Source organism: Phaseolus vulgaris, chromosome 2, assembly GCF_000499845.2.
Source record: "Phaseolus vulgaris cultivar G19833 chromosome 2, P. vulgaris v2.0, whole genome shotgun sequence".
NCBI lineage: Eukaryota > Viridiplantae > Streptophyta > Magnoliopsida > Fabales > Fabaceae > Phaseolus > Phaseolus vulgaris.
Window position 1 is genome coordinate 28010493 of NC_023758.2, and position 26764 is coordinate 28037256.

Below are 26764 nucleotides of genomic sequence, written 5' to 3' on the forward strand. Positions count from 1 at the left end.
CATGTCCCAACCTCATATGCCACAACTTCGTTGCCTCAGCATCCTTCTTAGAGCTAGAAGTTGCTACCGCTACTGTCCCCACCACTGTACTACCTTGATAGTAATACAAATTGTTCTTCCTCACGCCTTTCAACATCACCAGTGCTCCAGAAGTTGCTTTAAGAATTCCATCTCACTTCGTCACAACTAGACCTTTAGATTCTAAAGCCCCCAATGAGATGAGATTCTTCTTCAACTTTGGCACGTACCGTACATCCCGCAAAATTCTGGTGGATTCATCATGATTCCGCAACTTGATTGAACCTATTCCAGCTGTCTTACATGGATTATCATTACCCATGTAAACAACCCCGCCACCGAGTTCCTGAAATTCAAAGAACCAATCCCGAATGGGACACATATGATAGGTACAACCTGAATCCAATATCCACTCATCTAGATACGATGATGCTGAAAGCGAGACAATTAAAGAGATATCTGATTCCACATCACTTTTGCATTCTGCAACATTTGCATCTTGTGGAGCCTTCCCTTTCTTCTGCAGTTTTGGCCAGTCTTTCTTCCAGTGTCCTTTCTCATGATAGAAAGCACACTCATCTTTGGCAACGGCTCGACTTTTAGACTTATACCTCCCTCTTCTCCCATTTGTTTGGCTTTGCCGACGACCTCTTGCCACCAATGCTTCTTCTGATGTCGTTGATTTGGTTTTCATCTTATCCTGCTTTCTCAATTCATGACTATATAAAGCAGAACAAACAACATCTAACGACACATTCTCCTTCCCGTGAAGGAGTGTAGTCTCCAAATGTTCAAATTCATCAGGAAGAGATGATAACAACATCAAAGCCAAATCCTCATCCTCAAACTTCACATCTAAATTCAACAGGTCTGCTACTAATTGATTAAACATAGTGATGGGTGCATTCATAGTAGTACCTTGTTGGTAGTCAAATCGGAACAACCTTTTCTTCATCAGGAGCTTGTTCTGACCACTCTTCTTCAGAAACTTGTCCTCAAATGCCTTCCACAGTTTGTGTGCAGAAGTCTCGTTTTTTACAACATACTTCTGCTCTCTGGACAGGCAGGATCAAATAGTTCCGCATGTCAACCGGTTAATGATGCTCCAATATTTCTCCTCTAACTCTTTTGGTTTCTCTCCTTCAATAGCAATATCAAGACCCTGCTGAAAAAGAGAGTCCAAGACCTCTCCTTACCACATGCCAAAATGTCCAGTGCCATCAAATATTTCCACCGCCAATTTCAAGGTGGACACCGGGAACCTCGACCATGATGAAGAGGAGCCCAACACTCTGGATACATCCTTCGCTTCTTCTTCTTGATTTGCCATTACAAACTCAAAATATAATATTCAATATTACAAATAATTTCAAACAACCCAAGGGCGAACCTTCAGCTCTTGATACCACTTGTTGGGAAAAACGGGTGATTTTCCCACTAAAACAGAACCCTAACAGAGCTACCCGACAAATAATATTGAATAAATAAAGCGGAATAATAAAAGAGATAAAGAGGAAAAAAAACACACCCGAAAATTGTTAACGGAGTTCGACATGTTTAGCCTAATCTTTGAGCACAGCAAAAACAACTCACTTTTATTATTATGGGAGAAGATATTACAAATTGGGATATCTAACAGTGAAGGAGGAACGTTTAATTTATAACCCTCAAACCTCCTTCCCAAACAATGAACCCACCGATGGGACTTGGGATTAAGTCAAAATCAACAATGCCTTCTGCATATTTTAATGCCACTGATTCTTAATCTTTACAAACAATATTTTACAATTTCACAAATGGCAAGACATCACTCTTTTTTTTTACCTAATGTCTTCACTTACATTAATTAGCCCCTCAATTATTATTTTTTAGAATAGTTTATAACAACACTATTAAGTACAAAAGATATGCGGCTGACATAAACTTCTGGTTTTTCCAGGTACTTTAATCGATCTCGTTGGAAAGCTTTAAGGTAAGTATTACTTTGTCTCTTCAATTCATCTTTTAGCGTTTATGACATATTTCCAAGTAGGGATTTTCGAAATGTAAACATATCCATAAGTGATTTTAACCAATTTTAACTCCTAAATATCCATATATATTCATTTGAAAAGTTAACTAAGTGACTAAAATTATAGGATGAAAAACACCCATTTATTTGGAATTTATAAATTTTTTCCAAAATTTGAACTAATAATAATTTTTTCTTAAACTTTATTTTAAAGTAGATAATGGTAACTATTTGGATATATTAATTCAACCAAATTGGGACAGTAAATCCTATCTATAGATATATAGATATGAAGTTGCTTAAACTTTATTTTAAAGTAGATAATGGTAACTATTTGGATATATTAATTCAACCAAATTGGGACAGTAAATCCTATCTATAGATATAGATATGAAGTTGTGTTGGTTCAAATTTTCAAATCTTCTCCAAGTACGACCAAATTATGTGTAATTTTTTTTCCTACTTACTTAATTTAATTCCTCACATTGTTTCAGAATCGGCTATTATTAATACATGTGAACTGAAACGTCATAATAATCAAGGGAATGAAATTCTAGAAATATTGAGGTACTATAAATATAGGTGTTGCGAAGTTTAACTATTCACAGCTACGGGAAGCTTCGGTGTACGATGCCATGTTGGATGCAACAAAACATGGAAATGTTGAGTTTATAAATGCTATGAGGAAGGTTAACATGATCTCTTAAGGGCAATGGACAATTATGGAAGAGACATATTTTCGTATGCAATTCTTCATCGCAAACCCAGAGTGTTCCAATTCATGCATACACTCTCTGGTAATAAAGATATAGTTAACTATAGCACAGACATGTTTGGCAATAACCTATTGCACTTGGCAACACAATTAGGACCTTTATCTGATCTGAATCTTAGACCCGGTGCTGCTCTGCAAATGTAAAAAGAAATTCAATGGTTTAAGGTGCATTCATGTTCATTAGTTTTCTCTCACTAGTGCAATTAATGTATGAAATACAATAATAGTCTATGCATTCATTAACATTGATGAAATGAATGCGTACAGGAAGTTGTGCATCTCAAATGTAGAGAGGCGAGAAATGACGAGGGTAAAAAGCCTAGTGAGATATTTATTGAAATGCACAAGGAGCTGATGAAAGATGGGAAGAAATGGGCAAAAGAAACAGCTGAGACCTTTGCAGGTGTTCTAGTCACTGCACTCTTCACTGTCCCAGGAGGTTACCAATTTTCATAAATGAAAAAGCATTTATTGTGTTTATTGTTGCTGATATAATCTCTCTGTTTGCTGCTATTATTACAGTATTGATATAAGTTGACATTCAGATATGGCATTACGTTGAAATAGATTTCCTAGAAAGATTGCCCACCAAGATAATGTCAGGTCTTGGGTTCCTTTCTGTGTCCCTAGTGTCCATGATGGTTGCTTTCTGTGCTGCACTTGCTATAACTCTACAAAAATCTAAAATGTATCAGAGCTTCAATTTTAGCAGTCGCTGTATTGGTAAGTGTTCCGTTTATTTTATTTCTACCATCTAACAGTCGCCAAAATTCAGCACCCCAGGGTTTAATCGGAAGAGTCGTGAATAACCTAATTGATAATCCAATTAGGATTGGTATTTGATTTGTGGACATATAGCTTTGTTTGAGATGTTACCCAGGTTTAGGAAGATGTTGTGGAATGATTAGTTATTTTTGTAGTAAGTGTGTTGATGAGTTAAGATATAAACCTTGCCTATTTTGTATAAGAAAACATTGTCATTTTCCCAGTATCTCAACGCAAACATTCTTACCTTTGTCTTGAGTTAACATCTGATGAACATATGCAAACTGATTAGATTAATGATTATTATGTAAGTGGATGCCACCTACAACATTTACTGCTTTTAATAACTGTACCGTCCGAGTCTCGGTTGATCGTTTACCGTTGACCAGAGAAGACATGGGAACCCCGAAGGAGGGGTCCACGCTGGAGGTTCAGTTGGTTAGGAAAGAGTCTCGTTGGACTCACGTGGAAGAGGACCGAGGAGGTGTCGGCTTGGAGGAGGGTCGAGGACTCCTCGGCCCTCAGCACTCGAAAAGGAAGATGAGTCAGAAGGGTGGCTTGAACGCCACATCCCAGCTATCAGTGTAAGGAAGCCCAGATCGCCAAGACCATGCATAAAGGTGTAGGGAAGCGGCAGTACGCCCAACCGCTAGAGAATCACTAGAACCGATACGACTCGGTAAAGTCTCGTTCCAGCAGCGATCGGCATGCATGGGACTTGCGAGGGCAGTATACGCTCAGCTTGGATGAACCCTCTGATATTGGGCATATGAGTTGACGCCTGAGGGATCATCTCGCGCCAGTTGCACTTCTAGAAGGGAGACTTACACGCTGGAATTTCCCTAAGTTGGGTTACATCATTGTAAGGCCTCCCGCACAGAGTTACGCTTAAGTTAGAAGGAGTCACGTGGCAGAAGCACTGACAAGGTATAAAAGCTCTCGTTGTCAGGAGTTTAAGGTACGTTCTAATCATTTGACGCTTACACAGTGTACGCACGAGTGACTTGAGAACGAGAGAGAAATCAGTTAGAATTTAGTTACGCACCTCCTGAACATTGTAGTTGCGGTGTTCGGATACAGAGGTGCACGGTGTTTTCTGCCAGTATTGACTTGAGCGTCAGAGTGCAAACGGTCGCGAGGGCGTCCTTTGTTCTTTCTGTTTCAGGTATTCACGGCGGTGAAGGGTGAAGGTTTGGAATGAAGAAGAAGGAGTCCTTGATATGCAGGTCTTAGCTACGCACGAAGAACGATTTGGTCAACCGACAGGAACATTTGGAACCCACCGTGGGGCTGATCTAAAACAACAATCCCACAGCAAGTAGTTCGAGTTTCGGTAGCGACAGTGAGGTTCGTGGAGGTTTTTCAAGATTCTTGCAAGATTCGCCGATAATCTTCAAGTTTCGTTCAGTTCTACCGAAGGAAGTTCCAAGATTCACAGTAACAGTTTAAGATTTTCCAAGAAACCGTGAAGAATGAGGACCACGAGGCATAGTTCAACGACGCGCGCAGAGTGATGACATGACCTTGCAGCAGGTCATGGAGATGATGCAAGGCCTTCAAGAGGCGATGACGGCGTTGAAAGTGGAGCAAGAACGCATTCAGGTGGATCTTGCAGCGTCGCAGACGAGAAATGAAGAGTTGTGCCGTGCGAACGAAGAGTTGCGTCGCGGGTTGCGCAACCACCCTAGGAATCGTGAAACAGAGGATCGCGAGTGTTTTACACAACCTAGGGAGTTTCCTATGCCATTCTCGCAGTCTATCATGGAGGTAGTGATCCCTCACACGTTCGTAGGTCCGAAGGTGATGTTCACGGGAATGGAAGATCCAGAGGCGCACCTCACTGCGTTCCATATGCATATGATGCTTGTCGGCGGTTCTGACGCCGTAAGGTGCAAGCTCTTCATGAGCACGTTGACAGGTATGGCAATGGACTGGTTCATTAGCCTTCTAGATGGTCACGTGACCTCCTTTGCGCAACTTTCACAGCTGTTTAGGGAGCAGTATATCGCGAACCAGGCTCCCCCGCCGGTGCCGTATGACCTCTTCGACGTGAAGCAGTATCAGAAGGAGACGTTGAAAGAGTACATCAATCGTTTTGGGGCACAAGTGGTGAAGGTTGGCACCACGGAAGAGCCGATGATCGTGGACGCGTTCAGGAAGGGGATCTGTCCTGGGCCATTCTGTGAGTCGATCATCAGGAATCGCCCCAAAACTTTCGTGGAAATATGGTGTCGCGCAGTGGAGCACATTGCGACGGAAGGTGAGGTGTGCGAGAAACGTGCAAGTGTTGCACCTGCACGCCCTAGAGCACAGTCGCGTGCACAGCCCGCCAGGGTGAATGAAGCCGCGACAAGAAGGAGAGGTCAGGAAAGGAAGCGCCCCTACGAGGCGTGGAAGCCCCAGGCGAGGGGGCGTACAGGCCGGTTAGGCACAACTTTGTGGTGGAGCTAAAAGACCTCATCGCAGTGTCCAACATCGCAGATAGGCTGAGGGTCGGTTGACCGCTGACCAAAGAAGACATGGGACCCCCGAAGGAGGGGCCCACGCTGGAGGTTCAGTTGGTTAGGAAAGAGTCTCGTTGGGCTCACGTGGAAGAGGACCGAGGAGGTGTCGGCTTGGAGAAGGGTCGAGGACTCCTCGACACCCGAAGAGGAAGATGAGTCAGAAGGGTGGCTTGAAAGCCATATCCCAGCTATCAGTGTAGAGAAGCCCATATCGCCAAGACCATGCATAAAGGTGTAGGGAAGCGGTAGTACGCCCCACCGCTAGAGAACAACTGGAACCAATATGACTCGGTAGAGTCTCGTTCTAGCGGCGATCGGCATGCATGGGACTTGCGAGGGAAGTATACGCTCAGCCTGGATGAACCCTCTGATATTGGGCGTATGAGTTGACGCTTGAGGGATCATCGCGCGCCAGTTGTACTTCGTGAAGGGAGACTTACACGCTGGGATTTCCCTAAGTTAGGTTACAGCGTTGTAAGGCCTCCCGCACAGAGTTACGCTTAAGTTAGGAGACACGTGGCAGAAGCACTAACAAGGTATAAAAGTTCTCATTGTCAGGAGTTTAAGGTACGTTCTAATCATTTGACGCTTACACAGTGTACGCACGAGTGACTTGAGAACGAGAGAGAAATCAATTAGAATTCAGTTACGCACCTCCTGAACATTGTAGTTGTGGTGTTCCGATACGAAGGTGCACAGTGTTTTCTGCCAGTACTGACTTAAGCGTCGGAGTGCAAACGGCCGGGAGGGCGCCCTTTGTTCTCTCTGTTTCAGGTATTCACGACGGTGAAGGGTGAAAGTTTGGAACGAAGAAGAATGAATCCTTGGTACCCAGGTCTTAGCTACACACAAAGAACGATTTGGTCAACCGGCAGAAACAATAACATTCCATTATATAATAGCATTTTTTAAATAAAGTATATGAGGTTTATGATTATTTTGGATGAGAATTTTTTGATTTTCTTACCGTTAACTATTTGTAAATCAATAGAAGTACTTTAAATAGTTTTCTATTCATTTATATTTTTTTTTTCTGATTAAAAAAATGGGGAAGGTTACGTGAATTTACAAAATGACAGAAAAGATCCATTTCAAAAGTATGTTTGTATCTGAATATTCGGTGTTTTGTATTTTTTAGCATATATATATATAAGTTTTATGAAAAGGCTACATATAATAAATAGCCAAACAAATCTGAACACTGCACAAAATTCCTCTTATAGATCTACATTATCCATATAATAAAAAAACTTAAAAATTCATGGTTCCAAAATAATTTACTTTTCTTTTTGATATGACATGACCTCCAGCAAAGATTATACAAAAATAATATCTCTGTCATCCATACAGCTATGTATAGTATCAATGTGTATTTTTTATTCGATTTTTAAGCCCATATACTTTCTCATACTCCTCTATTAATATATTATTATTTATTTACAAATAAAAAAATCCTAAAAATTATTTTTTTTAACTTATTAAATCTACAAATATATGAATAAAGAAAGAAACTTTTGGAGTGAAAGAAGGAAGAAAAAGAGAAAATAGGAAATTGATAACTTTTTCTAGTTTTCCTTATTTTTCCTGCTCTAGTGTATTTATTGTTATTATTTTTTCACTCCAACCCACCAATCATAATCCAAATAAACTTTACTTTTCACCGTCTAACCGCTTTACTAACTACATATGAAGTTCGGACATTTATCTGAAATGGTGTGTCGGTGTTCGATACGAGTATCAGACACCGACACTTATATGACACCTGTAGAACATGTATCCGTGAAGTGTCCAATTCAAAAAGTATTTGTTAGATTTTTGACAATTCTAATACGGTTTTAACACAATTTTAAAGAGGAAAAATACATTATTTTTTTAAAAATTCAAACTTTATTGTATAAATTGTTATTATGATTATAAAAATAAGAAACAAATCCTTGTTAACTAGTCATGAAAATCATCTTTCTACTCTAAAAAATAATTTGGAACATACTTGTGCACATAAATCTTTATTGTCAATTTATATAACATATAGATTCATATCCTCGTGTCCTATATTTTAAAGATTTTACGTATCTTTGTGTTCGTGTCGTATCAGTGTCCGTGTCAGTGTTTGTGCTACATAGCTAACCACACCACTCTTTTACTTCATATTTTACTACTTACATAAAAGAAATCAAACAAAAAGAAAATAATACATATATAAATTTATGCAATTTTTTAATTGATTTATTAAAATATTTAGAGCCGTCACAAATTGTATTGTGATTATTTTTAAAATAAATTTCAAAGATTCATTATTTTTATCTAAGATTTCAATTAAAAACAGTTCCAGGACGTGTGAGAATAATTCAAGAACTTAAGGAACAAAAAACGATTCAGGAACTTCAGTAATTAAACCTTAATTAAACAAAAAATTTAAATAATGAGTAAGTTAACTTCTGTTAGATTTTTCTTTTGGCCAACCAGGCTCTATTTTAAAGACAAAATTGAATCTCGAGAGTAATTAATATGCATAAATTATATGTGACAGGGTATAACTAGTGCTTTTTTCTTTGAATATAAAACTCCATTCCCAATACAAATTTTATTTTAAAAGTTTAGGAGGCCTTTACCTTTGTTTTTTCTGGCAGGTGATAATACTTATGTTATTGAAATAGAAAACAAAATACGTGAAATGACACAGGAATTTTATTAGAAGGATAATTATATTTATTTAAAAAACTTACTACATTTTTTATAGTTAATAAATAACAAAAAGACAAAAGCAGAGTAAGAATAAAATATAATAAAATAATTACAATCTTCGTAATTTCAATTAAAAATAATGGATTATTATAATTTAATTTGCAGTTCACGAGACTTGTTTTTTCCCAGGTAAAAGTCCGCGATGTTAATTGTTTTATTGAATAGAAAACAAGTTACCATATGAAAGGAGAAAATTTCGAGAAATGATGCAGGATTAGTAGATAAACACTATTATGATTCCCTAATAAACATTAAGTTTAAAATTTAAAATTCATCCTTTCACAGTTTAAGAGGTATATTAAAAAAAAAAGAGCTATACAAGTTGTTAATTTAAAAACCTTCGGTTTAACTTTATTTCTACCTAAACATTGACCCACGCGTGCGACACAAGCGTGACTAATAAATTAACGATGATTAATACCCATACACTTCTTATTGAGTATTTAAAAGTGTAGAGTTTTATTTATATAATATTTATTAGTTCTATAATGTTAGATTCATAAAAATATATATTAAATACGTTCTTTTTAATAATTATAATAAAAGTAGTTTATTTATATTTAGTTAGATGACAAAAGTAAAAAGTGCTTACTATATAATAACTTACAAAGTAGAAGTTAGTAACACGGGACAGTTAAAAATAATGAATGTTACTTTGTCATTATAAATTATAAATTAGAATAACAATTATTAGTGCTTTATCTCAAGACTCAGTACATAAATCCTGTTTTTTATAGGCCCAATTTCTCTTACAAAATAATCCACTAGTTTTGGGTTTATTGGTTTTGTAATGAAAAACTTTACTGTGTGTTATTAGTTTTTTATATTTCATTAAAGAAAAAGAAAATGTACTCACTTACATTTTATTATTGAGTGTCTTATTTATATAGCACATAAAAGATAAAAATTAAAGATAACTAATATTATGTTACAACTCAAACTCAAAATCTAAAATATTATATGAAATCATATTTATATTTTAATATACATAGCTTGACTCGAAGAGTTCAATTATATATTTTGGGTCCATGTCTGAGTGGATAGAAAATTTATAGCACAGTTGAATTGATCAGATTATTAATAGTGAGATTGATAATATATACGTACCATGTGTGAGCCAGTTGCACCACTTGCAATAGTAAAACCATGTTTGTCTTTAACTCCACACTTGTTCTTTTTTTAAATATTTATTAAAATTAAATTCTGATAATTTAATGAAAGAAGTACTAGGTTGTTCCTCCAGCCTGTCTCCTATTTAATGAAAATCTCAAAACTATGTTATTTAAAAAATTGCAATTTTTTTGGCTTCATTCAATTCGTACAAGTGATCTGAATTATCTAATATTTAGCATCACATATAGATTATCCGTCATATTAAAAAAACGAAAAGGTTTTTTTAAAAAGTAAATAAATAATCCTTAACATAAAAATAACTTTATTGCAAAACGATTAAATTCAAAAGCTCCTTAATATGTCATGTTTCAAAATAGATCTGGACTATAAAATTAGGATCCAAATTAATTTGGCCTGACACATAATAAACTAAACAGGGCAAGCAAAATTAGTAAAATTCAGATTCAAAGATTATCGACCATGTTTGATTCATATGTTTTTTAACTTTTGTTCCTTTTAAAATTAATACGACAAATTTAAACAGTAGTGAGACAAGTTATCCTATACGGTAGACAAAGAAAAGTAGAAATGGAGACGATTGCAAGACTAAACAGGATAATGAAAAGAAATTCCTGTTTCAATGGATCATGGTTCCTGTTTTGGGAAGATAAATGGAACGAGGAAAACATTGGTGGTAAGGTATACAAGGATATTTAGTAATAGTGATTGCAAGTAAAGGAAAACTTTAGATATGGATCCTAGGAGAATCACAGGTGGGTATGGAAGAGATAGTGGTTCTAATGGGACTTACAACTACTGAGTACTAGTGATGGTTTAGAATTATGCAGAAAACTTTTTCTGCAGAGGGGAATATCTTCTTCTTCTGCAGAAAACCAGTTAAAATCTTGCTTTAGATTTTAAAACTTTCTCCAAGATTTAAATATGGCAACCATATTGTGCTAAATCTAACATAAAAGATTTTAAATCTTGCTAATTGCAATGTCAAAAGAATGGAATTTTAAAAACTTGACTTGACTTTCCTTTTTGCCAGGTAAACGTTAAGTATATATGTTACTTATTTTATTGAATTAATAAAACAACTTACCAGACGAAAGAAAAAAAAGAGAGGAGAAATGGTGCAGGATTAGCATATGATCACGAATAATCTGGATCCATACCAAACATCAAGGTTAATTATTTAAAAAAACCATTTTTTCACACGTTAAGATGTGAACTAATTGTAAATTAGAGTGACAACTGCATCCTCATAAATATGTTTTCAAAGTATATATTATCATAAACCTTTTTATTTAACTTCATTTTCGAGCAAGCATGCCACGTGATCGTGTTTAATAAATTTTGAAGTTTAACTGAAAAGTAAACTAAGAAGAATGTATAGTAGAGTATACCATGTTAGAACTCCTCTCAACTATTTACAGAAAGACCAAGCTTCTCATATCCTATATAATATAAGCTCACACTCTTCTTCCCACATTAGACTCCAAGCCACTCAAATCTTTGTTCTTTCTTCTTTCTAGTTCCATTTTCCCGACCTTTCTTCTTTGTTTGCATTCCACTGGGAAAAAAATGATACTGTCCAAAATCAAGAGGGCTGCGGGGAAGCTCGAAAAAAGACCAGCTGAGGCGCCCAAAACTTCAATGGACATGGTCTTCACCTTAGCAGAAGCCATGAGGTTCGGTTATGCAGAGACACTTGGCAAATGGAACCTCTTGGACTTGCCCAGGGCCATCCTTTACTCTATCATGGAAAAGGTACATCCATTTCCAACTTTCCCTTCTTTCAAGGTTTCTTCATTAGTTAATGTCCCTACTGGGTTCTTATAGGGTAAGAAAACAGTTGTAATCGAATGTAAAGAAAGAGATGATTGTGTACAACTGACAGACCCCGAAATATTAAAGGAGTTGTATGAGCTCAAAAAATGCTTGACACGCACCATGCTCTTCAGCAAAAAACGCTTTCGTGCCTTTCTATTTGCTGCTGGATACGTTAAGGGTGATGTTCTCCTAAGGAAGAGAAAAGCTCGGGTATTTACGTTTGGCTTCTTAATTGTTTTACCTTAGTTATACTCTTCAGAGGAGGCAAATCTATCAAATGCCACTTTAGCTAACAGTATTTTTTTTGGCAGATTCTGAAGCCTGCTTTCACAGTGATACGTGATAAAGAATCAAAATGTTTGTTTGTGTTCATCCGGGGAACTCGTAGCATAAAAGACACTCTGACAGATGCAATCGGTGCTCCCGTTTCCTTCAATCATTTCATTTGCAGTGATGGTGAGCTGAAGAAGAACAACGTGATTTCAGGACATGGGCACCGTGGTATGGTTGCTGCAGCTGGTTGGATCAAAAAGCACTGCACTCCTAAACTTCTTGATGAACTTCGTCAATACCCCGATTTCCAAATCAAGGTATTTATTAGCCTCTTACTCAGTTTTTTTGGAAGAACATTAATATTATAATGTTCCTTTTTCATCCAATACCCAGATTTCTAAATCAAGGTATCATGTTTTACTTTCCACACTGCTTCAATTTTTTCATGAACTGAAATTATATATTGTTTTTATTTAATCATGCATGTCAACAAATATTTGACCTTTTTCTATTGTTATACCTATAATAATATTTATTTAATAGATAGTTGGACACTCACTTGGTGGTGGTACCGCTGCACTGTTGACATACATGCTTAGAGAAATAAAGCAGTTCTCTTCATGCACTTGCGTCACCTTTGGCCCAGGCATGTGGATATATGACTTCTTCTTTAGTTCGCATCTAAAGTTTTTTTCTTGTCTTGATTAAGTAATTAATTTTCAATAGGTTTTTGTTATAGGTGAATTTATCATCTCATGATCTTTAGTTTAACCAGATGTAGAATAGTATGAGTTTTAAATTCCAGATCTCTTCATATTTGGTTTTAATGCAACAAAGTGTTAGTAAATTTATATCTATATTTATAAAATAAGTGAAACTTTGAGGTATTTATTAAAAAAGAGATGTAGATAATATTTCAACCCTAAGCATGAGGTACATAAGTTTTCATGTCTTTTATCTGTCATTGTTGATTAATTAATTAGTTGTTTTGCTGTTTCAATAATATTTTCATGCAGCTGCTTGTATGTCACTGGACTTGGCGGAATTCGGGAAGTCCTTTGTCACTTCCATTATAAATGGTTATGACATGGTGCCTACACTGTCAGCTTGTTCTGTTCATGATTTCATTTCCGAGGTGCTCAAATTAGTTCTTTCAACATTACATGGTTTTGGCAAATGTGTTTTTTTATATGTTGTCAATATTTTTTTGTTAATGGTGGTTGGTTCTTTGTTGAAGTTGGCTACTCCATAATAAATACTGATTGCATGATTTACAGGGTCTGATTAAGCGTAAAAAATTCATAAATTCTGCTTTCAGTGCAATTGGATCTCGCATACCATTTGCATCTGGTGCAAAAGCCATTGCAGATCGTGCAGTATCCCGTGGCACCGAGGTACCTACCTTCAACCTCCCTTGTTTATGTTTAACCGTGGTTTTACATTGTGGTTGTGATCATTATGCTGTTACAGTAATGAAAAATAACTTTGCATTACAACAAAATTAATTACTGTTGCATACGAGCGAACCATAATAATGAGGGAACCATATTTGAACCATTGATCTTAACAAACACACTTTTTTATACGAATTTCTCATATAATAATTATCTTAATTACATTGAGATATTTCTTTATACCTAAAGGTTGTGATGAAGAGTAAACAAAGAACTCGGTCACTGATAACCTGGCCCCGACGTGAGAATGCTGCGGCATTGTCAAGTTCTAAATCTGCAGACTTGGCTGAAGCCTCTCAATCATCAGACACAAGTTATGAAGTGACTGAAGAGTTAATAATCTCCGAGTTTACGAGTGATGAAGACGATGGATCTAAATCCTCCAGTGAAGGATCTGATAATGATGACATGGATGAAGAAGAGGAGCAAATCATATCTGCTACTCACAACATCGCTAACGATGAATTGAATCAATATTTGAAGGAGATTCAACTTGAGGCACAAGATGACTATCCTAACACTAATGGCGCCAAGGAAAAAGAAGCAGCCACAAAAGAAGGCGCCACAGAAGCAGAAATGAATGATGAGGTTGTTCACATTGAAGAAAGAGAAGGTAGTACAGCGGCAACATCAGACAAGCTGGTCAGACATCATCTTTATCCACCAGGAAGGATCTTGCATATTGTCCCTGTACTTTCCCATGAAAATTCTAAATCAAACCACAATGATGATGGTGATGAGAAACATGTCGTCTTGTATGAAACGGGTAGAGAGGTGTATGGAAAACTCAGACTTTCAAGAAGGATGCTATTTGATCATATGACAGGGAAGTATCTGAAGGTGCTACAACAATTAATCAATCAACTAGAGAAAGAGAAGTCCCATTATGGTGCCTGAAAATCCAAATAATCAATATCAAAGGTTATAGCTAACAGGTTTGTGGAGCCGCAGAATTAAAATTGGCCTCTCTATGTTTGTTGTGTGTATTGAAGTTGTAATAAATCTGAACTCTGACATTTTTATATGCAATATTCGTTGAATGGTGAGGTTGATGATACTAGGACAAGTGATACTAGAACAAGTGTGTTGGGTGGTTATGTCTTTTTCAAGTATGACAACTTATGACTTCTTATCACTATCATATATCATCCAACAATTAAGGGATAAAGTTTTTTTTTTTATAAAAAAAAGTTATATAATAAGAAAACACAAGGTGTTTCAACCCATTAAAAAAATAAAAGGAGGGTGAGAAGAATTTAAATTGTGTATTGGGTCAAATATTTCTGTAAAATATAATTCAATCAATGGAACTAGATGGAATTAATGGTTGATATAATCAAATTCACGAAAACTAACTCTTGGATCAATACTATTCTACTTTTAAGAAGCATTAGAAGAATATTACAATATTTTATTTGTGTTAGATATTTTACATTGAATAAAGATAAATACTTTTTATAGTATATAATTTGGTGAAAATCTCAACTTATAAGACGATTTTGTAAGATTGAATTATTTTTAAAGTCTACTTCTTAATATAGTATGAGAGTCATTTAAAGTTTATTATAACAAGAGTTATATGTATGAAAAGACTAAAATTTGAAATTAATTAAGGTATGGAATAGAGAACTTTTTGGGAATGTAAACCAACAAGGTGAGTCTATAAAAAAGAGGGTGTTTAAGCTTAATGGAAAAGACGATGAGAATCTGTTAAGTGATGAAAAATGTGAAGAGAGGAAGACTTTATTAGCTGAATTGAGTAGGATTAGACTTAAGCAAGAGGCTTTAGCGTTGCAAAAAGCTAGGAATAACTGATTAAGGTAGGGGGATTTGAATACAAAGTTTTATCACTCCGTGATTAAATGGAGAAGGTCACTTAATGGACTTAAAGGTCTCAAGTTAAATAGTCTGTGGTGTGAGGACCCGCCAATTATTAAAGAGATGGTTAAAGATTTCTTTATGGATAGGTTTAGAACTAAACACTGAGTACTTATTAGACTAGATAATGTGCACTTTAAGTCTATTTCGTGTGAGGAAAATGCCTTGCTAATGGGAAGAATATTAGAGAAAGAGATAAATGAGGCAGTTTGGAACTGCGAAGTAAGAATCCCAGACCGGATGGGTTTGATTTTGGGTTTACTAAATGATGTTGGGAGGAGTTAAAGGGCAATATATTAGGTGTAGTAAGAGACTTCGAGGAAGGAGGGAAGTGGCCAAAGGGGGCGAACGTTTCCTTTATTACTTTAGTTCCAAAGTGTGAGAATTCACAACATTTAAATGAGTATAGACCTATCTCCTTGGTCGATTGCATTTATAAGATCATAACTAAAATTTTGTCTATAAAACTGAAAAAGGTTTTGAATAAGGTTTTTTTTTTTATCAGCAATGAATAAATAAAATTAAAGGGGATACTTTAGGGGTATCCCAACCCATATACAGTACCCAGAAGTGGACTTCCTATAAAATCCACAAGCGAAACTCTTCTTTATGGTTGGAGCAGAACAACCTTAAAGTGAGAAAACCCTACCCGAAAAAAAACCAACATCGGCGACCACCGATTACACAATGGTGAACGCCGCTTCATCGATCGGCGATCATATAGATCTTTGCATGCCTACGGCGACCACCGACTACGCACATGGAGATCGCTGTTTCTTAGACCGGCGATCATATTGACCTATGGAGAACGCCGATTCATACCAGCGATCATGTTGATCTTTGCATACCGACTACGCACACATGGAGATCACCGTTTCAAATCGACGACCACCGATTACGCACTCATGGAGATGGCCGTTTCATCGACCGGCGGTCATGTTGACCTTTGCAACCCTTCAACGACCACCGACTACGCCCGTGTGGAGATCGCCGTTTCAGCAGGGCAGCCAAGGCCATTTCCGCTATCCTTCTGCTATCTACCATGCCTACGCTCTTCATACTACAGCACCCTCCGCTGGGATTTTCATCCAGTTGCCATCAGTTTTGGCCCTCCTTCCTTCTCTCATTACAGCTACTCATACACAACCTTGGATTCATCATCCAGTCCGCAAAACAGCAAGCACCAACCTGTTCTTTATGTTTAAGCCATAACCAAGATTTGAGTTGTGCCTTGTGGAAGATTTCTTCCGCGTCTGCCACTCCATTATCAAACACGATCAAGTTCCTTTGTTCCCAAATGCACCGAACTATAGCTGCCCACACTCCTCTCCAAATCAGATTATGTTTGTTGCTGCCTTGAGCCAAGTAGAAGCTTTCAAAGTGAGTCATAATCTCATTATGTTGAACAGATAAAATCCCAATCCATCTGTGGCACAGATTCCACACTCGTATGGCATGATCACACTCCATGAATAGATGATGGCATGATTCTTCTATTGTTTGACACAAGGCACATAGAGTGTTCTGCATCACCACCCCTCTCCTATTTAAGCTCACTCTAGTAGGAATTCTACCTAAAAGTACCCTCCAGGCTGTTATCATCACATTGGGAAAAGCCTTAGCCTTCCAGAGATTCTTAAAAGCTTGACACTGAGGGCCCCTATCAGGTTTGTCTATGAGATCATAAGCTGATCTCACAGAGTAACTTCCTGATACATCACCCGTCCATACCTGGGCATCGTTGACTTCCTTGACAACATGAGCACTAGCCAAAAGCCCTCCGAGCTCAAGTTCTAAAGGGATTTCCCACTCAAATCTATCTCGCCTCCACCTTAGGGACCACCTCCACTCCAGATCATCCCATACTCCAACCTTTTGTACCTTCTGGCCTTGGTTTAGAGATAAGGAATACAGTCTAGGAAACAAAGATTTGAGGTTGGCTCGACCAACCCATGTATCCTCCCAGAACCTAGCTTTGTCCCCAGCCCCTACTTTCCAAACAACTGCGTCCTAAAACCACCCAACTCCACCTTCCTCCCCACATACTTTCCTTAAATCTCTCCACCACCATGATTGATACTTCAGGGGTATTTGTACAGCGTCTTGCTCCGTTCCGTACTTTGAATCCAGGCACTCCTTCCATTTCCCTTTCTCACTTGATATGCACCGCCATTTCCACTTAGCCAGGAGAGCTACATTGAACTTGCGGATGTCTCTTATGCCTAGACCTCCCTCTTCCTTTGGTTTACATAAGTCTTTCCACCTAACCCAAGATATTGGTCTTGTCTCCTTGCCCCAGCCCCACAAAAATCTCCTTTGGACACTGATGATAATTTTACAGACCGAATCTGGCACTTTAAACAGGGATAGGTAGTAGAGAGGCAGCGTTGATATAACAGATTTTATTAGACATATTCTGCTTGCCATAGACAGGAATCTTCCTTTCCACATACTAAGCCTGGATTTCAGCTTGTTTATAACAGGTTCCCAAAACTTTTTCTTCCTTGGATTGCCCCCCACTTCTAGACCCAAGTACAGGAACAGAATACCCATCTGTGCACAATTCAAAGTCTTTGTGTAGCACTCGATATTTCTACTAAGGACATTAATACCAGCTAAATTTGACTTATTGAAGTTAATCTTCAAACCCGATGCCAGCTCAAAGCCCCTAAGGATAGCCTTCAGAGTAACCACATTGGCATAGGAATCCTCGCACAGGAACAGGGTATCATCGGCAAACTGGAGAAGGCTCACCTCGACCTCCTTCCTTCCTATTTTTAGTCCGCTTAACAGATGGGCTTTCACTGATTGCCTTACAAGCCCCGCCAGACCTTCAGCTACTACTAAAAAGAGAAACGGTGCCACAGGGTCACCCTGCCTCAGTCCCCTAGACGGAATAAACTCATCCGTAGGACTCCCATTAACTAACACTGAGACTGTAGCACTTTCAAGGCATCCTTTGACCCACATAATCCACCTACTATGAAACCCCAGCCTTTGCAGCATATAATAGAGGAAATCCCATCTTACAGAATCGCATGCCTTTTCAAAGTCTACTTTTAGGCACAAACCTCTTCTCCCATCCCTCCTTAGGTCCTCCACCATCTCATTAGCCGTGAGCACACTATCTAAAATACCTCTGCCTCTAAGGAAAGTCGACTGACTTTCATCTATAACAGACGATAACACTTTTTTGATCCTTTCCGCCAACACCTTTGCTATGATTTTGTACATGGCACCCACGAGGGAGATAGGTCTATATTGCTCTAGATATGCCGGATCCCTTACTTTTGGTACCAAGGCTATGAAGGAGGCATTACACCCTTTTGGAATATACCCCGTTTCCTGGAAGAGAATCACTGCTTCCACTATGTCAACCTTAATGGTTTCCCAACAGCTCTTTAGGAAGTTAAAATTAAAGCCATCAGGACCTGGGCTCTTCGTGCCTTCACACTGCCACACCGCATTCCTTATTTCTTCTTCAGAGAAAACAACAATTAGACTCAAATTTTCTTCATAAGAGAGAGATTTGAATTCCACCCCATCGAGTATGACTCCATAATCCCTTGTCGCTTTGAACCTTTTTTCAAAAAGGTTCTTTGCTTCTAACCGAACTGTACCAGGCTCCTCACACCATAGACCCCCAACCTCCACCCCTTTTACTTCGTTCCTCAGCCTTCTCCATCTCAGGGTCGAATGATAAAACTTAGTACATGAATCCCCATTCTTAAGCCATTTAATTCTAGCTTTCTGACACATAAGAGAGTCTAGTTTCTTGTCAATTTCCCGCAGATCACAGATCAACTCATATCTCTTCACCTTATCGCAATCCGAAAGGCTACCAACACAGTCTTGGTCGTCTAGATCCTTGATAGCCTCCAAAATATTCTTCTTCCTAGTGTGAATGTTACCAAACACATCCCTATTCCAGACTTTTAAATCACTCTTCAGCCTCTTAAGCTTCTCCTTAAGCCTGGAGAAACCACTACCTTTAATAGAATAAGCGAACCATTTGTCTCTCACCATCTCACAGAAGCCCTTCTCCGACAACCAGGCATCAATAGAACAAAAAGGCCTAGGACCCCAGTCTTTGACCACAGATTTCACTACAAGTGCACAATGGTCCGACACCTCCCTTTGTTGCACATATTGTTTACAACAAGGCCACTGAACCAGCCATTCCTCAGAAACAAGAACTCTATCCAGTCTACTCTTCGCCAAACCATTAGAATTAAACCAAGTGAACCTTTTCCCCACAGAAGGGATTTCAAACAACTTATTAGATTCGATGAAATTGTTGAACCCTTCAATCTCTTTTGACTGGTCACCCCGTACCATACTACCCTTCCTTTCACTTGGACTTCTGACAGCATTAAAGTCACCGCACAAACACTACACAACTTTCCTGGAAGGAAGGGCTCCTGGACAGTGTGTTGGTGACAAATGAGTTGATTGAGGAAAGAAAAATGTGTATATCTTAAAGTGGACTATGAAAAGGTCCATGACTCTATTAGGTGGGATTTTATTTATTATATGTTAGGAAGATTAGGCTTTTGTAAAAAGTGGATTGGGTGGATTAAAAACTGTTTAAAAATGTCTTCAGTCTCGATTTTGGTGAATGGTAGCCCAACGTCTGAGTTCTTTCCAGAGAAGGGGTTGAGACAAGGTGATCATTTGACACTATTTTTCTTCCTTATTGTTGCAGAGGGTTTGGTAGAAGTGGTAAGACAGGTAGACGAGAAGGCCCTGCTAGGCAGTATTGAGATTGGTGATATGAAGATTAAGGTGAGTATGTTGTAATATGTGGAGAATACATTATTTTTCAGTAAAGTGAATATGCAGAGTGTGATGGTAGTTAAGGCTATTTTGATGTGCTTTGAGTTTGCTTATGGGCTTAAAGTGAATTATTCTAAGAGTATAGTAGGTGGGGAGGGTATTAGCTCTAATCATCTTTTCAGGTTTTCCTCACTTCTAAATTGTGGTATTATGAAAGCCTCTTTTACTTATTTTGGGTATGAAAGTAGGTGGAAACCATAAGAGACTGGGTTTTTGGGATGTGGTGTTTGAAAAGATTGGGAGAGATTGGGGAGGTGGAAATGAATTTTTTTGTCAATGGCAGGGAGAATTTGTGTGATTAAATATGTCATGACTTCTATCCCCTTGTGTTTATATCTCCTATTTTTATATGCCCATGTCGATTTTGAAGGATCTGAAAAAATATAATGAAAAATTTCTTGTGGGGATGAAGATCGGAAGCGCATAAAATAGCTTGGGTGTCTTGGAATAGGATTTGTGCGTTTAAAGAGGAAGGTGGACTTGGGGTAAGAGATCTAAGATCATTTAATATTTCGTTACTAAGTAAATGGATCTCACATCTCAAAACATATGAAAGTGGTCTTTGGAAAGAAATTTTGGAATTGTTGGAGGGTGTTAAAAAGTACAACTACAAATAATAAGGAATCTCTCTAGGTGATTTTTAACCGGTTTTGTTTTTCCGTAGGATGTTTAGAAAAGTTATTCTAATTCTTTCATGTATAAGGTTTGAACACTCCTTTGTGTTTCGTTTATATTATATTTATTTGTTGATTAAAAAATAAATAAACTCAAGAAGTTGTCTACATATGGTTAATTTCATGCAGATTGATATTTCTTTAATCTTCTTTTATGTTACTTTATCCTTATTATAATAACTTTCTCACCAACTATTCAGCTTCAACTAAAGTTTGTTTTGTAGATCATGGATGGACTGATAACTTTGCTGAAGAATTGGCTTGAGCCACTCCCTGATGGAAGCTTGCCGAATATAACTATACCCGCAGAAATATTTGAAGATTTTGAATGATGTAATTTGAGTTTACACCACTATAATATCTCAGGTGATTATTTTTATCAAGATTATTCAGAATCTCATTTATTTGTCTCTTATACAGTTTCCTATAGACCTAGAACAGTATGATAGAAGAGAACAACTGAAGAAGAGTGGCCTTGGAAAGGTAGGGTTTCCTTTGATCATGCGAGTAATTTTCTTTTCTAGTAGAGCCTAAAATATGCCCTCAAATATTTGTAACCTATTGATAATTTGAACCTTTTTACTGTGTTGACAGGTAATTATGTTTTTATCAAATTCTGATGAAGAAATCAGTGTAAACAGAGTCAAAGAACTGGTTGACAAGTGAGTAAGTAAAAACACGATTCAAATTTTGCTCCATCGTATATTTACTTTTCTTTAAACCTTCTTGATAAAAATCTAGTCATGTACTGTTTTAAATGCCCAAGTAAAAAACTGATAGTTTTGTATATTGTGTCTGGGCACTATGGTTTGATAAGTTACTAAATATGACAAATTTTGGAAGGCATTACTTTTTTGTGCATATTTTTTGGTCCTATGACTAGTTAATCTACTTTAAATATGTTGAGTTTTACGTTGTTCTATCTTTACAAATAACCACTTTTGACCAACAAACTTTCGTTCCGTCTTGTTTCTCCAAGCATATTGAACAGAGTAATGTCGCCTTCTGGTGCAAATAAATGGCTGGAAAGAAAACACTAGAATTCTATAGTCATTTCATAGCAAACTATCATAAAAATTTTAATATCTTCTGTGGTGTCTTCCTCTAATAATTAATATGAAAGGAACTGATGCTAGGATGACATTAATGTACAGCATTAAAATGTAGGACTATTGCTATGCTGTCTTCGTACAAGTCTTTAATTAACAGTCTGGAGCACATGGAAGTAGTAAATGTTTAAAACATGAAATTTGAGAGATAAAGGGGAGATGTGAATGCTATTATAAAATACGTCTGTCTTTAATTTGATTCCTATGATTTTTTGTGAAATAACAAATGTAAAATAATTGTAATCAATGAATACATTGTTTTTTCGATAATATAAAAAAAATCCATACTCTAAAATGGATAAACCATTTTACAGAGGGCTACAGTTTTATAACTGCATGGGAATTGGGTACTTGTTTCTCCTCTTATGACTCTGTCGTAGCTTTCATCAAATTTAAAATCTGAAAATCAAAACATTCTAATATCAGCACAGTGTGTACATTTTACACAAAGGGAGAGAGAGAATTGGAAAGAAGAAAAAATGAGTAACATGGATTCAATTTAGCCGACACGGTAATCACTTAACAAATTATTAAAGTTTAGAAATTCCTCTTAGATGATTTTAGAGATGTAAAACACACATACTTATCCAATATTGAATACCGTTGTAAGATACGTATTGAAATAGTTTCAACATAATTTTAAAAAAACAAATACATTAATTTTTTAAAAACTCAAATTTATTGTATAAATTTTTATTATGATTATAAAAATAAAAAATAATTTATTTTAATGAATCAATAATTCGATTGGGTCAATACACAAAGATTTAAAAGTATTTTTTCAAATTGTTCTCTATTTCTAAGTTCGTAGTTTTCGCAGGAGCTTCATCGATATTATCTACCAAATAAAAGGCTAGTTTGGAAGATCGTCTAATTCTCCTGAAAAAAAATTAAACCCTCTACTTGTTTCTACATACTAACATATTTTCCAGCCGAACCGAATGAAAATTATTTTTCTGTCCCAACAAAACTAAAAACTGAGACATAAGTATAATGTAAGTATAATGTGTACATTCATATTCTCCTGTGTCATAGATATTATTCTATATCATATTCATGATATTGAAGAATCCGTTTGCGTAACTTACCAGTACCAGTGTCCCTGGACGATTGTGAGTGAGCATATTGATAACTTTTCTTTAGAATGATATCTTTGATATGACCAATTTGTGGCCAATCATCCCCCGTTTCAGGTTGACACCTTGGCGTTAACAGGGAGCAGTCCGTAATGGACAACGTATATAAAGACTTGATCTTTTCTATTCCTTTTGGCAGCGAATCCAAGTTTTCACATTTAAAAATAACTAGTTTAGTAAGGGAAGTGAGGTTGCTTATGGTTTCGGGTAGATTAGTCAAGGCAGGGCATTCATGAAGCTGGAGCTCTTCCAGAGAGATAACATCCTCAACACCCCATGGAAGGGATTTGAGCTTCGGAATTTCCTTTATGGTCAGAACACGTAGGTGTTTCAGACCCTCCCATTCACTCTTGGATCTGTCAAGATCAAGTTCCGCACATCTCTCAATGGTAAGACTCTGGAGTGAGCTCAAAGACTTGAAACCTTGGGGTAGAGACACTAATTTAGAGCAATCACGAATTTTAAGGGTCTCAAGGGAAATGAAGTTTTTAAGCCATCTCTCTGGTGGAGATTGAGTGATACGTGCAATTATCGTGGTCTTCAATTTGGATAAAGGAAGGAAGTCCTCTGAAGTTCTTGCATGCACTGTATCCCTCATTGACTTTACGCTTGAATCCACAAGGACCAACTCTTCACCCAGATAAGGGTACAAAGGCATGCAATGCAACTCAGGGCAACATTGGACGTCAAGTTTAGAAATGCGAGTAAAGAACGGTCTGTTGTCTTCCCACTTGGCAGTTTCCCACCAGCTTTGGAGTTTAGGGCAGTCAGAGATTGTGAGTTCCTTTAACGATGGAAAAAATTGTGTACTAGAGGAAGAGGAGGCTTCGGTGTCAGCACTAGTTTGGTCACTGTTCTTTGAAACGAATTCAAGGGACTCCTATCTCCTTAGTTCAAGAACCCTGAGGTGTGGGAGGCGATCCAGTGGTGGGAGATATTGGCATTTGTAACAATCATTTAACCTAAACTTAACAAGGCATTCAATTAAAGAAAGCCAGTGAGAAAACGTTTTACCATAGTACCCCACAACGGATAACACTGCCAGATTTGGATTTGGATCAAGACATTCCAGTGTTTCCTTGTCTTTTTCAGCAATACCATTCCTTTTCTTCTCCTCTTCCTCCTCATGATCCCATCTTAAAGTCAAACAATGAAGGTGCTTTTTATCTCTCAAATATTTATCTTCGGCTTCCAATGGTGCACAAAAATTCAATTGCTCCAGATGCAAAATTTCCAAGTGTCCTCTGAGGTCATCGAGATCTGTGAGTTCCCCAAGACCTCCCTTATGGTAGTTCTTGCTGGCCACAAAAAGTGACAATGTCTGCAGAGAACCCAGCTTACCTATCCCGCGAGGCATGTGAGTGAGATCAAGACACCCCTCTAAGTAAAGATGCATGAGGCAACTTAGATTCTCCAAGTCTTTTTGCAATTCCTTGAGAACATGACATTGGGAAAGTTTCAATGTCTGCAAGTGGAAGAGCTTGGTGATTGAACTAGGAAGCTTCTCTATGTTATTATGGGAAAGATCGAGAAGCCTCAAGTGCTTCACGTCCCCAATAGAGCTCGGAACCATCTTGATCCCCAGGTCATGGAGATCCAGCACTCGCAAATACTTGAAAGTTTCCAATATTTTTTCACAAGTTGATAAGGTCATCTTCACCTCGTGTGGAAGCCGCGATTTGATAGTCTTCCCCACCAAGAGAATGCTCCTCAGTTTCTTCGCTTTCTCAAACAAAGCATTTGGGATTCCACACTGAACATCCAACGCAAAATCAAACGAGGATCGCACCACTCTCTCGTGAACTCTAACCCCTTCGGAGTCCACTATGATATTCTCTCCCAGGCCACAGTCCTTGCTAGTTCATGCATTAAACGGTTCATCTTGTACCTCTTCACAACACAAAAATCGTCACTCCCCATTTCCTGGAAAACAAAAGGAACAAAGTCGTTGAAACACGCTAAGCCAAATTCTTCTGGATCGGAATATAGGTTCCTAGAGAGAAACCCTTCTGCCATCCAGAGATGAATCAATCTCCCAGCGTCTATCTCGTGTTCTTGAGGAAACAAAGAACAATAAGCAAAACATAGCTTTTGTTGCGTGGAAAGTTCGTCGTAATAGGTAAACCTTATCTTTCGTAGAAACTTCTCCTTCAACTCTATTTCTGAAACCGGTGAATCAAAATCTTCTAACAACCTTGCTATGGCTATTATCTTCATAGGGACTCCTCCACAATATTCTCCAACTACCCTCCGTTCCACATCTTCTTTGATTTTTCTCAAACCTGGTCCTTGAATTTTCTGAAACAGATACCATGATTCCTCTTGGTTAAGCCCTTGCAAAACACAGGGTTTAAGTTTAACCGTGCCACTTTCAGCAATCTTGTTTGCAACAAGATTGCTACGTGTAGTTACAACCACTGCCCCACCAGCTTCAGCTTCCGTTAACTTGTCCTGTAACATCTCGAGACATCCCTCACCGTTCTCAACTCTCAAATCATCAAGTACAAGAAGAAAGCGTTTACCATTGTTAGCTGTTTCAGTAACATGTGTAGCAATGGACTCCACGTTGAATGTTTCACGGTTTACCCAAATCCGTGACGCAAAAAGAGCTTTGACTTCCTCATCCCCATAGACGAGACGAGCAAGTTTAGTCTTCCCTATTCCTGCAACACCAACAATGGTAATCACAGGAACAGATACAGCAATGCTGTTCACGAACAACTTGAGTTGATCTATAATATCCTTCTTCACATTTTCTCTACCAACCACTTCAACATTCTCAAATTCCTCACTTATACGAGTCAACTTTCTCTCATTCTCCCTGGCTTCTTCAGAGATGACAAACTTTTCTGCCTCCTGTAAGAGGCGTATGAGCTTCTCAGTGGCTTCCTTGATTTGGTGCTTGAATTTGTGGCGACGCGCCATGTTTTGGCTGGCTTTGATGAGAGATAATACGGCGGTATTTGTCTCCTTGTTGTGACGAAGATCCTCCATGAAATCGTTCAAATCGTTGATGACGTCTTTGACCTTTTTCAACCAGAGTGAAAGAACCGAGGCGTCTTGGATGTAGCTGTGCATGGCCTTCTTAACAATGTGGAGTATTCTTTTGAGACTGTCTTCAAAGTTTCGAATGTCATCTGAGGAGAGACGAGTCGCTGGTGGTGGTAGGAAGGTGGTGGCGCATTGAAGGATGTGGGATATGGCTTCCGAAAGAATAGCTATGTCCATTGATTCAACTATGGTGTTTGGAACAAGGCAGAAGAACTCAAAGTATTGTGTGTTGATGAGAAGAAGAGAACTCAAAGTATTAAGTTTTATAAAAATATTCATAATTACTTACTTTTAAAATTGAATTATTAAAGACATATTTATTATATTATTAAAATAAAGTTTTCAAGTCTTCATTTTATATTACAGCAAGCATGAATGTGAGTGTTCAGACAAATGTGGTCCAGAAAAAAGTATTCAAACTAATCTAGTACGGAACGAAAATATTACAGTAAAAATTGTCAATGGAAAATGTGTAAAAATATCATCACCCTTATTTTAATTTTAGTTGAAATTTGACATAGACATCACATGTGCCAGTTGCTCTATAAATTGGAAAAAGGTTTGTTAACACTATCACTATTTGCTT

The 26764-nt window shown here is 37.6% G+C and overlaps 2 protein-coding genes and 2 pseudogenes across 2 annotated transcripts; 3 read left to right on the plus strand and 1 right to left on the minus strand.

The window, feature by feature from the left end:
* Positions 1–2396: 2396 nt before the first annotated feature.
* Positions 2397–3712, plus strand: LOC137809309 (uncharacterized; annotated as a pseudogene).
* A 7705-nt stretch (positions 3713–11417) lies between these two features.
* Positions 11418–14658, plus strand: LOC137811216 (uncharacterized). Its single transcript, XM_068612864.1, has 7 exons — positions 11418–11704; positions 11777–11977; positions 12079–12357; positions 12584–12686; positions 13057–13175; positions 13318–13434; positions 13684–14658. Exons 1-7 carry the CDS (start codon positions 11519–11521, stop codon positions 14389–14391), a joined length of 1713 nt encoding a protein of 570 aa, XP_068468965.1. The 5' UTR covers positions 11418–11518; the 3' UTR covers positions 14392–14658.
* A 5307-nt stretch (positions 14659–19965) lies between these two features.
* Positions 19966–20506, plus strand: LOC137809310 (uncharacterized). Its single transcript, XM_068610438.1, has 3 exons — positions 19966–20157; positions 20215–20305; positions 20397–20506. Exons 1-3 carry the CDS (start codon positions 19966–19968, stop codon positions 20504–20506), a joined length of 393 nt encoding a protein of 130 aa, XP_068466539.1.
* Positions 20507–22131: 1625 nt separating this feature from the next.
* Positions 22132–26355, minus strand: LOC137811217 (putative disease resistance protein RGA4; annotated as a pseudogene).
* Between the last annotated feature and the right edge of the window lie 409 nt (positions 26356–26764).

Excerpts from the sequence above, each read along its gene's own strand:
- LOC137809310 (XM_068610438.1), top strand. The coding sequence starts at position 19,966 with ATGTCTTCAGTCTCGATTTTGGTGAATGGTAGCCCAACGTCTGAGTTC. Across the intron at positions 20,158-20,214 it reads TTGGTGATATGAAGATTAAG|AGTGTGATGGTAGTTAAGGC; the intron begins GTGAGTATGTTG and ends GTGAATATGCAG. Across the intron at positions 20,306-20,396 it reads GAGTATAGTAGGTGGGGAGG|GTGGAAACCATAAGAGACTG; the intron begins GTATTAGCTCTA and ends GTATGAAAGTAG.
- LOC137811216 (XM_068612864.1), top strand. The coding sequence starts at position 11,519 with ATGATACTGTCCAAAATCAAGAGGGCTGCGGGGAAGCTCGAAAAAAGA. Across the intron at positions 13,176-13,317 it reads TTCATGATTTCATTTCCGAG|GGTCTGATTAAGCGTAAAAA; the intron begins GTGCTCAAATTA and ends CATGATTTACAG. Across the intron at positions 13,435-13,683 it reads CAGTATCCCGTGGCACCGAG|GTTGTGATGAAGAGTAAACA; the intron begins GTACCTACCTTC and ends TTATACCTAAAG.